At 36.3% G+C, this 11,929-nt stretch overlaps 1 protein-coding gene across 1 annotated transcript in view; it reads left to right on the plus strand.

The window, feature by feature from the left end:
- The window catches only part of HPGDS (hematopoietic prostaglandin D synthase), a 37,937-nt gene extending 26,268 nt beyond the window's left edge, over positions 1-11,669 (plus strand). The window contains exons 6-7 of the mRNA XM_061419652.1: positions 2,942-3,040; positions 7,193-11,669. Of these exons, the coding sequence (XP_061275636.1) occupies positions 2,942-3,040; positions 7,193-7,357 (264 nt within the window). The 3' untranslated portion in view covers positions 7,358-11,669. The remainder of the gene's footprint in view (positions 1-2,941; positions 3,041-7,192) is intronic.
- Positions 11,670-11,929: the final 260 nt, after the last annotated feature.

Consider the following 11,929-nt stretch of genomic DNA (forward strand, 5'->3'; position numbering starts at 1 on the left):
TCCAGGGGATCTTTCAAATTCAGAGATTGAACGCGGGTCTTGCACATTGCAGGCAGACGCTTTACCCTCTGAGACAGCAGGGAAGCCCACTTGAAGTATGTTGGGAGGATTAAATAGTAGAGTATCCATGGCTAGGTGGAAAGTGTTTACTAAATATTAGTTATTAATAGTAGTATTATATACTTCAGTGCTTATTTTTTCTTTTGTCAGACATGACATCTACATTTCACCTATCCTTATAAATGCAGAAACAAGCAGATATATACAATCTTCAATTTAGAAAAAAAGTATCTAAAGGTTTTTGTCCCGTGTTGGCTTGCCTTTCTCTATTTCTCTACTTTGTACCTTTCTGTGATTGAGGCTCCGTAACAGAAGCAATCTCCCAAAGGAAAATGTCTTTGAACATTTATGATGAGAGTAACTTTACCTTTGTGTTAGAACAACAATGCTTTTACATACTACCTACCACAAAACAAAACCCAACATTCACAGGACATAATTCAAGTTTATGAATAAATCATATGAATGGACAATGTGTTGCAGAATTACTGCAAATAGCCAGACTATTGGATTATCTGATTAGTAAAGCAGGATCTGACCAGAATACAATGAAAAATAACACAGTTCTTTTGTATCTTGTCACTTAGTCTCTCTGTAGTGGTTGCATAGCTGCCACCTTGTGGTCAGGTAAAACTTTCAAAAGCAGACTCCTGAAAACAGTAAAGATGAAAAACAGTCAAGATAGTCCTCTTATTATATGTGCTTAAAACAAAATCTATCAAATTTATTTAATTATAAATGTATCAGTGATAAAAATTCCATTTCTAATTTAAAATTTAAGAAAGTTAAACTTACAGGCAAAATTTGTCTCTGTGCATTGGTCACACTGAAAATCCTTGAAGCTCTCACTAGAATTTCTGTGGTTATACAATGCATTTGTTTCAGTTTTCTCATCTGAAGAACAAGGCAGGGGTTTGTGGGTGGGGGACGAAGGGTAAGCAGGACTGAAGGAACATCAGTGGCCCATTTCCAATACTAAATGATTTTGATAAGTGTGGATTTTAAAATGGTACTTTGGAGAAATATACAAACCTCCTTAAACCCTGTAAAGGTTGTTTGATAGAAAACTATAGCAATAACTTTTCAGTGTGCACAAATCTACTGCCTTATAACTTCCGAGGAGGAGGTAGGAAAAATCTGAGTCCATCAAGTATAAGAATGGCTATCGAGGCTTTATCAGAAAATATACTTTAAAAAGATGTATAATAACATTTTGGGGACTTCCCTGGTAGCTCAGATGGTAAAGAAGCTGTCTGCAATGTGGGAGACCTGGGTTTGATCCCTGGGTGGCAAAGATCCCCTGAAGGAGGGCACGGCAACCCACTCCAGGTATTCTTGCCTGGAGGATCCCCATGGACAGAGGTGCCTGGTGGGCTACAGTCCATGGGGTCACAAAGAGTTGGATATGACTGCATGACGAAGCACAGCACACAAAAACATTTTATCTTCTTTAGGTTATTCTGGTGAATATTGTTTAAAATGACTCAAAACACAAATGGTTATGCTGTTTAGCAGTCTACATTTCATTAGACTGAGATGATTTCTCACCACAGACAATAAGAGAACCTAGGCTAAAGGAGAAGTCAAGAGTGTAGAGGTAAGACTTCATCTGGCACTGCCTATGCAAAGCACTGGTGTCTCTTACACTGTGGAAATGCACAGCAGGAGAAGTAGCAGAATTAGCCAAGTGAGCACACAGGAGTTTCTGGAAAGCTGTACAGCATCTACATCCTGTTCCACTGAACTCCCTCCTGTTTTCAGCTATCAGGACAGCCAAGCTGGCTACTGCCTCCCCAACTGATGCTGAGCTATGCTAAGTTGTGGGAAATGTCACGTTTCTGGGCCTATTGCCTCTCAGCTCACAAATTTTGTATAAGGGGCTAAAAGACTCCCATTATTTTTAGAACCATGAATATATTTACCATAGAGAGAGAACCATATATACAAAGGTGGTACAGAGCCGCGGAAAGCATATAAAATCAAAATAATGACAAGCTTCCTAACCTTCAGTTTGTGATATGTGACAAACATATGTACAGGTGTAATGAAGCTTTTATAAACTCTGCTCCTCAATATAAGGCATTATAATAATCTGTACTACCTAGCTAAGTCATAATAGTAACTCAGCGAATCGATGAAGGAGTTATCCACTATCTGACATTAATAAGGGCTCAATTTTATTGTGGATCATTTATGAATATTGATGATATATGCATATTTTATAGTATTTTTGAGTTTAGTTTACATTTCATATCCACAATACAAACCAGTCCAGTTTTCATATATAAACAAACAAACAATTCTTACCAAGACAGACACCATGAACAAATTACTTGTTGTTCACAGATTTAAGTAAAAACAAAGGTAATTATTTAAGTGGGTATATTTGTTCATTTTTTTCCCAAGGATATTATTTGCTTTGTAATAATATCTTACATATTCTATCAAAAGGGGACACCTCGGTGATGGATTTTATAGATGATATTCAAGGCAGAGAATCTCTAAGGTACAATGTTAAGTCAAAGAGAGGAAATTCATAAAGGCCCAAAAGCATAATACTTCTGTTAAGTGTAAGACTGCCAAACTGGAGGAATCTAGCCCAAGAAAATAAAGTTAGTTTCTTTTCCTTTAGTTACACTATTTAACTTTAAAGGGAGTGAGCCCAAAAAGGTGGGGGGATTTTAGAAATGTAAAAACATAATGGAATAATTTTCACTAACAAAAATCAGGATTAAAAACTATGGAAAGATTTTACTGATGAATGATTTAGTCATGATAAATGAAAAAAACCCTAAGAACTGATGACAAAAATGTAATCTATTTCCTCCTCAACTCTTTTTCTTCCTATTATCCTTAGAGTGATCTTTCCTTTCTCCCCTAGAATCAGATATTTAAGGAGCTACTTACATGTGATGCACCTCCTCTTCTGCAAAATTTGGACACGTACTTAGGGGAAAACGAGTGGCTTATTGGTGACTCTGTGAGTATGTTTTACATCTTAAAAAATGTATGCACATATATATGGATAAATCAAAAACTATAAAAATGTATTGAATAGGGAAGAAGTAGGTTAGAGAAGTAGACGTAGGTTAGAGGGACAAAAGCTAAACTTCTTTGAATAAACCTTTCTTGGTGATGTTAACTTTGGAAAAACGTACTAAAGTATATAACAATAACAAAAACATTTTAAAAAGCTATCACTGACAAACTAGAGCAAAGTGAAACAAATGAACTTGTGTCAAATTGGTGAATAGGGTATGTGGAGAAATAGCTCTGTACTCTATCAGTAAAAAACTATTTTAAGAAACATGATCATTGGTAAAACAGAGTGATTTGACTATACACATCTTATTATGAATATTTTCTCAGGGCAAACAATATTAATCATACACCAGTTTCAGTTCACAATGTACTTTATTTTAGGGTAAAGAAAAAAGCATTGTGTATCTTTTTCTTGAAAAAATGGCCAACTTACTTGTCCTGGGCAACCCTAGGACGCAGATCCTTGTCTCCAAATTCTAAAAGTAACTGTTTCTTGGAGAAACAGCTCATTCTCAGTTTGGGACAGGAAATGTAAAACATGAGCTGGGAATACTTTGTTATACCAGAACCAAATTCATTATTAAAAAAAAAACAAAAACCGAAAATTGGAGTTGTGTCAAAAGGACCTAGAAGTCAACTTGTAGACACTCTCACTGGCCAAAGACGAGCAAAACTGTCTAACACAAAACCTTTATAATAAAGTGCTGAATGTCTCATATAAGTATTGAACACTGTAGTAAAAGTGAAAAACAGAATGGTTGTATGGGTACAGAATGGTTGTTAAGTGTATCGGTTGTTTACCCTCCTGATCATAGTTCACTGCCACGGCCCAGCATCACAGGAGAGTTCTATGCAGCGTATCACTAGCCTGGGAAAAGATCAAAATTCAAAGTGTGGTTTCTACAGAATATGTATCATTTTTGCACTGAAGGAGATCAGCCCTGGGATTTCTTTGGAAGGAAATGATGCTAAAGCTGAAACTCCAGTACTTTGGCCACCTCATGCGAAGAGTTGACTCATTGGAAAAGACTCTGATGCTGGGAGGGATTGGGGGCAGGAAGAGAAGGGGACGACAGAGGATGAGATGGCTGGATGGCATCACTGACTCGATGGACGTGAGTCTGAGTGAACTCCGGGAGTTGGTGATGGATAGGGAGGCCTGGCGTGCTGCGATTCATGGGGTCGCAAAGAGTCGGACACGACTGAGCGACTCATCTGATCTGATCTGATAGTCAAAAAATTGTAAAGCTGAACCACTGTAAGCCAGAGACAGACTGTCTGTATTTAGAAAACTGAAAAACAAAAAGTGTGTGTGTGTGTGTGGGGGGGGGGGGGTTGAAGAAAGCATTTATCTTGCCATTCTTATGCCAATTAAACCTCAAGATAAAAAAAAAAAAGATGGGATGAAGTTTGTCTTAAGTTTTTTAGTTAGTAAGTATGGAGAGATTAAAATAAACCATCACTATCTTCCAACCCATGAAGAATCAATGGATCTAAGCACTGACTATCAACAATTGTTAATATCACAAAAGGGAGAGAACCAGATATTATGAGCCTGCTAACAGAGGAGCACACCGTCACCTATGAAGTAGTCTTGCCAATAAAAAGTTCAAATCTAAATCTGATTGAGAAGCTGTGTTAAGTTGGGGCGCCTGCCTTCAACGAGACACCATTCTAGGAGAGAAGATACTGCTTTTGGCCACGCTTCGGGACTTACTCTAGTCACTATCTGCTGAGTCCTGAAGAGACAGAGAAGCAAACTTGCCACGTCTTTTGTTCCTTTCTCTGCCCTATTGACTGAACAATTTCTAATGATTAAAAATATTTTTTCTTCTGCTTTTTATTAAAATTTCTTTGTAATCTATCTCCTATCCATTTCTCAGCACTTTCTCCCTTCCTCCAAATGTTCCAAACACTCTGGTGTTTTGTTTTTCCCTTAAATACAAGTCATACTCAAGCCTTTACACTCACTCTTCCTTCTGCCTGAAATGTTTAATTCCCAAATCACTGCACGTCTGGATCTTTTTATGATTCAAGCCTTAGCTTAAATGGCACCTCTTAAAGGACTTCTCTAACCACCTGAGAACCTCTCATCACTCTGTCTTCATCACCCTTATCACTTCACGTGGATTTTGGTTTTTGTTTAATTGAAGTACAGTTGATGTGCAACATTATGTTACTGGTATACAACATAGTGGTTCACAATTTAAAACTTACACTCTATTTATAAATAGTATATAATATTGGTTATATTCCGTGTTGTACAATATTTCTTTATAGCTTATTTTACACATAATGGTCTGTACATCTTAATGCCCTCTCCGAGATGTAAGAGTAGGAGTAGGGAACACTTTCTACCAGTGTCCATGTGGTAGAAAGCTCACATATATGGCTACTGCCAGTTTCTCTGTTCCTAGTATGAACACAGAGGACAAGCATGAGCCACAGCTTCCCTCTTGCCTCTCTGGAACACTTTTCAAGACCAGTAGATAGACCTGGCCTATCAAAGTGCTGATTTTGCCCTGGATCCTGGTGTGAGATCTTGTATGCCCCCTTAAGAGTAAAGTTTCTATTTTCCCCAGTTGTTTGAAAACTTCCAAAATCAAACCCTGCTGGTCTTCAAAGCCAAATACTCTGGGGTCTTGTCTTCCTGGTGCTGGACCCCTGGGCTAGGGGCCCTGACTTGGGGCTCAGAAGTCACTCCTGTGGGAGAACCTCTGCAGCATGTTTATTCTCTAATTTGTCAATTGTCCCCAGCAGGATAAAGGACTGGATTAATTATATTATGAATCTGCCCCTCCTACTTGTCTCACTGTAGTTCTTTCTTTATGTGTTTAGTTGTAGATTTTTTCTGGTAGATTCTGGTCTTTTTCATCAATGGTTGTTCTGTAGACACTTGTGATTTCTGGTGCACTTGTAAGAGAAGGTGAGATCAGGGAGGTGAGCTTTCTACTCCACCACCTTGACTGATCCCCTGCACCACACTTTCCATGTCTGATTGTCTTCCTGCTTCTAAAGTGGGAACTTCATCAGAGAAGGGTCTTGCATCACATCTTGCTCTCTAGTCAATCCCAGCACTTAACCTGTACAGGGCACATAGTAGGTACTTCATAAATATTTGTTGACTGAATTCTGAATCCTCTAACCAATAAACTGTCCTATGAATGTTGACAGATTTTTAGTGAGCAAGTTCATAAAACACTAGCAACCTGAATTGTTAAATCCCACACAAAAGCAAAACTAAGAACAGTCCATATTTAAACTTCACTCTTTGATGACATTTATATGGAGCCAAAGTAATATGATCCAGATTAGTTTCTAGTCATAAAGGAACAAAACAAGTGTATAAATCAAAACAAACAAATAATCAAAAAAGGTATACAAGAGTAGGGCTAGGCTGTCATCATCCTACTGTACAGTGGCCAGTTATAGTAATGGACAGACATATATTATGTCTTCTGATGTGATCCAATATAATATTAGCCAAAGTATTTAATTTAAAGCCATGTACTGTCTAAAGATAACTTGTACTGTACTTCTTTTTACTCTGCCATATAAAGGAACAAGGTAAACATGAAATAATTATAAAAATCCCGAAGGCAGGACATTGTGCAGAACTAGTGTAGAATCTTCAATAATTCAATGATATGGAATAAAAAAGGGGGGTACTGTTCTGAATTGAGAGTTAAAGGATATAACCAAGTGAAACGCATGGTCCCAGAATGGATACTGGTTTGTCCTATGAAAGACATTTGAGAAACAGATGGAAAAGCACTGACAGGGTATTAGATAACATAAAAATGTATTGTTACAGAAAGGTGGAGATTGAATCAAGTTACAAAACAGTATGTACTGTAATATCTCATTTTAGTAAAAACACACACACATGCACAGAAAAACCACCTTATGCTAAAGTGTTAATATGAGTAACCTCTGGGCTTGGGAGTATGGTGTTATCTATAATTTTCTATCATATACACATTCTGCTTTTGTAATTACAGACTATTCTGAATTAAAAAACAACTTTTTTTTTTACATTAAGAAATTAGGCCTTTTATATTCCAATGAAAATTTGTTTCCTTTAAACTAGGTAACTTGGGCAGACTTCTACTGGGAAATTTGCAGTACCACACTTTTGGTCTTTAAATCTGATTTGCTGGACATCCACCCCAGGCTGGTGACATTACGGAAGAAAGTCCAAAGCATTCCTGCCATCGCTGACTGGATACTGCGAAGGCCCCAGACCAAACTCTAGGTAATGCCGGCCGCCTCCAACCTTTATTCTTCTTCACAGCATCACTCTCATCAGATAAGAAGCTATATCAACATGCTGCATAATGTGCATACACCATCCCCTCAACTCCATCAACACTTTCACTTCTGTCATATTCTGCTCATTAAAAGAAAAAAGAGGAGGAAAGGGGATTAAAAAAAAAAGACTTTTGTTTCCAGTATCTTTTTTTCTCCAGAAGAGCTTCACATTATCTATAAGCAGGGAAAATAGTTTACAATACAGGCAGGCCATGCTTTGCACTAGTTCTGACATGCATGAATTTCAGTCTATGGTTTAGTTACATACTTTCCAAAAAAAGAAATGGTTTGGATTTCAGTTTCCATGGTGTATTAATGAGTAATTGCATAAAGTATAAAGTTTGCTGCTAGCGCTTCAGCCCACAAGTCACTACATAAATAACAGACGGATGTATGACCAATCACGCCACTTCTTTGAGTCTGCTGGAGACTGGTCACTGCACATCTGTCATTCACGCACAGACAGCAACGCGTGTAGCTGTGCTGCCTGCTTGCTTCTCAGTGATAAACCCACTTGACATTTTACAAAAATGGATAATTGAAAAGAGGAACTCACCCACAGCAAAGGAAACCATTAACAAAATGAAAAGACAACCCTCAGGAGAAAATACTTGCAAATGAAGTGACAGATAAGGGATTAAACCTTCAAAATATACAAAAAGGTCATGCAACTCTGTCAAAAAACTGACAATCAAAAAATGGGCAAAAGATCTAAAGAGACATTTCTCCAAAGAAAACACAAAATGGCCAAAAAACACATGAAAAGATGCTCACCATCACTAATTATCAGAGAAATGCGAATCAAAGCTGTTGCTTCAATGGGGTATCACCTCACAGTAGTCAAAATGGCCATCATCAAAAATCAAGTCTATAAATAATAAATACTGGAAAGGGTATGGAGAAAGGAGAACCCTCTTACACTGTTGGTGGGGATGTAAACTGTTATAATCACTATGGAGAACAGTATGCAAGTTCCTTAAAAACTAAAACCAGAATTATCATATGATCCAGCAATTATATACCTGGGCATATTTCCAGAGAAAACAATAACCTGAAAAGACACACGCATCCTGATGTTCATCACAGCACTATTTACAATAGCCAGGGCATCAAAGCAACCTAAATGTCCATCAACAGAGGAGGGCTAGGAGGTGGAACATATATATAATAGAATACTATTCAGCCATCAACAGAATGAAATAATGCCATTTGCAGCAACATGGATGGACCTAGACATTACCACGCCACGTTAAGTGAGCCAGAAAAAATCATGATTATCACTTATATGTGGGATCTGAAAAGGATACAAATGAATTTATTTACAAAACAGAAACAGACTTAGATATTGAAAACAAATTTATGGTTACCAAAAATGAAAGTGTGTGTAGTGGGGAATAAACTAGGAGTCTGGGATGAACATACATATACTACTGTATACGACCGATAACCAACAAGGACCCCCTACTGTATAGCACACGGAACTCTACTCAGCACTGTAATTACTTATATGACCAAAGAATCTAAAAAATATATGAATGTATAACTGAATCACTTAGATGTACAGGTGAAACAACATTGTAAATCCATTCTACTCCAATAAAATTAAAGTATTTAAAAAAAAAAAAGACAAAGAGAACTCACCAACAAAGATGAAAGTACAGTAAAGAAAAGTGGTAATGCTGGAGTGAAACTCAAACTGAACATAAATGGAAAGACGGTCTTCACACGCAGTCTGAAGAACTTGGTAAGGCAAACTTACTGACATAGATGAGGAAAGTGGTTGTGACAAAGATGAAGATATCCTGGAGGAAGTGAGACTGGTGAAAAATCCTTCACATTAAAAGAACAGAAGATGAAAAGAATGAGAAGCCAAGGCACAGATAAGAAGAAAATATCTGCAAAAGGACTTTATCCAAAATATATAAAGAACTCTTAAACATCAACAACAAAATAAACAACCTGATTACAAAATAGACGAAAACATCTGGATACACACCTCATCAAAGACACACAGATGGCAAATAAGCATATGAAAAGATGCTCAACATTATATGTTACCAGGGAACTGCAAACAATGAGATACTATTACATACCTATTATAAAGGTAAAAATTCAAAATATAATACCAAATGCTGGCAAGGATGTGGGGCCACAGGGACTTTTATTCATTTCTGATATAAATGCAAAATAGTACATATACCTTGAAAGAGAGTTTGGCAATTTCTTACAAAATTAAACATACTCTTACCATATGATTCAGCAATCACACTCTTTGGTATTTGCCCAAGGGAGCTGAAAACAGGTCCACAAGAAAATCAGCACATTGATATTGTTGGTAGCCTCATCAATAATTGCCAAAACTTTTAAGCAACCAAAATATCCATTAGTAGGTTAATGGATAAGAAAACTGTGGTTTACCCAACAAGAGAACATTTTTCATTGCTAAAAAGAAATGAGCTATCAAGCCATGAAAAGACACGGAGGAAACTTCAATGGATTTTTAAAGCAGTAAGACTATTCTGCAAGATACTGTAATGGGTTCATTTGTCAAACCCATACACCATACAACATCAAGAGTGAACCTTAGTGTAATAGATGGACTTTTGGTGATTATGTCGTCTCAATGTAGGTTCACTGACTGTAACAAAAGTATCATTTTGGTGTAAGATGTTGATAGCGAGGGAAGTTGTGTTGTGTGGGGACAAGAGTACATGGGAACCCTCTGTACATCCTGCTTAATTTGTTATGAACCTAATCTCCTTTACTAAAGTCCACTTAAAAAGAAAAAACAGCGGGGAAGGGGGGCATTATTTCATAACACTGAAAAAGCAATGAAATGTTGGAAGCTGATTGAAATCTAGGATTATGACTATTTGCAAAAGTTTAAAAAAAAAAAAAAATTCTTGCCTGCAAGTTTTATAGGAAGGTACCATTCCAACTACTTTGATAAATTTTTTACAAAAATTTTCTCAATGTTTCTAATATTTTACAGTGCACTAAATATTAGTTTTCCTATTTCATTCATTTACTTATAAATTTACTTTATGCTGACAAAATTTTTAAAGGCCATGGAACAATCATTTTTCCTGAGGATTATTTTACACTTTCAACTTCAATCATTTTTATAGTTATACATGACTGTACAAGAACTACCCATATAAACAAGCCATTTACATAGAAATCTTTCAATAAATTGTATATTTGGATTATCCCAATCTATTTTAAACCATAATTATATTAAAAAATAACATTTTAGTTCAATATACATGTTAATATTATTGAGTTGTCTAATCTTAGTATGTCATATCAGGAAATAGATTAACAAAACAGATAGCCTTATCCATGAAATGAATGGCAGAGGAAAGAGAATATAGTTGAGAAGCAAAAAGTGGGGACAGGGTATGGGAAAAGAAGAAAGAAAAGGCAAGTCCATGTAACTGTGATCTTGTTTAAGGTGCTTCTTTCTTCATAACAATGTTCTATGAAATCTGAGGAAAAAAATTACTGTACACATTATTAAGAATTACACAGAGTCAGAAAGAGAAAGATAAATACCGTATTCTAACACATATATACGGAATCTAGAAAAATGGTACTGAAGTATTTATTTGCAGGGCAACAATGGAGAAGCAGACATAGAGAACAGACTTACGGACATGGGGAGAGGGGACGAGAGGGTGAGATGAACGGAAAGAGTAACATGGAAACTTACATTACCATATGTAAAATAGATGGCCAACAGGAATTTGCTGTATGGCTCAGGAAACTCAAAACAGGGCTCTGTATCAACCTAGAGGGGTGGATGGGAGGGAGATAGGAGGGAGTTTCAAAAGGGAGGGGATGTATGTATACTTATGGCTGATTCTTGTTGAGGTTTGACAGAAAACAACAAAATTCTGTAAAGCTATTATCCTTCGATAAAAAATTAAAAACAAACAAAAAAAGAATTACACTGAAAAACAAAGTGTATTTCTCAAGTACCTTGCTTCTTCAGATTACTTTTCTTACTGTTAGTAGCTGTTAAGAAATGATAATAGGTTGTAAGCAACTTCTCATTGCATAGTCCTCATATATGTCATCAGGGCAGTCTAGAGGGAAAAAAAAATTGTGTTTCACAGAAGAAATTCAAATAATACTCTAGATAATAAAGGTAGAAACTTTTCTTCCCTCTTATATATATTGATTTTCCTCCACGTAATTACATTCTAACAAGCTGTATTGAAAATAGAACTTAGTGATAAATAATTTATATAAATTATGAAAACTCTATAATATAGAGTCCCACTGTTTACACATATCATGATTCAACAGAAAATGCAACCATAGCAGATTTTATAAGGAAATATTTCAATCACAGCATCATCATAACCTTTAGGTCATCTTTTTTTCACTGAAAAGAACAACATATTCCATTATCCCATCCTGTATTTAAACATCTCCTCACTGAGCAAGTAAGCAAGGGCGAGAGTACATGAATTAATCACAGCAGAAATGAGTTGCATATTATATTTATAAT

The sequence above is a fragment of the Bos javanicus genome, chromosome 6, assembly GCF_032452875.1.
Source record: "Bos javanicus breed banteng chromosome 6, ARS-OSU_banteng_1.0, whole genome shotgun sequence".
Lineage (NCBI taxonomy): Eukaryota > Metazoa > Chordata > Mammalia > Artiodactyla > Bovidae > Bos > Bos javanicus.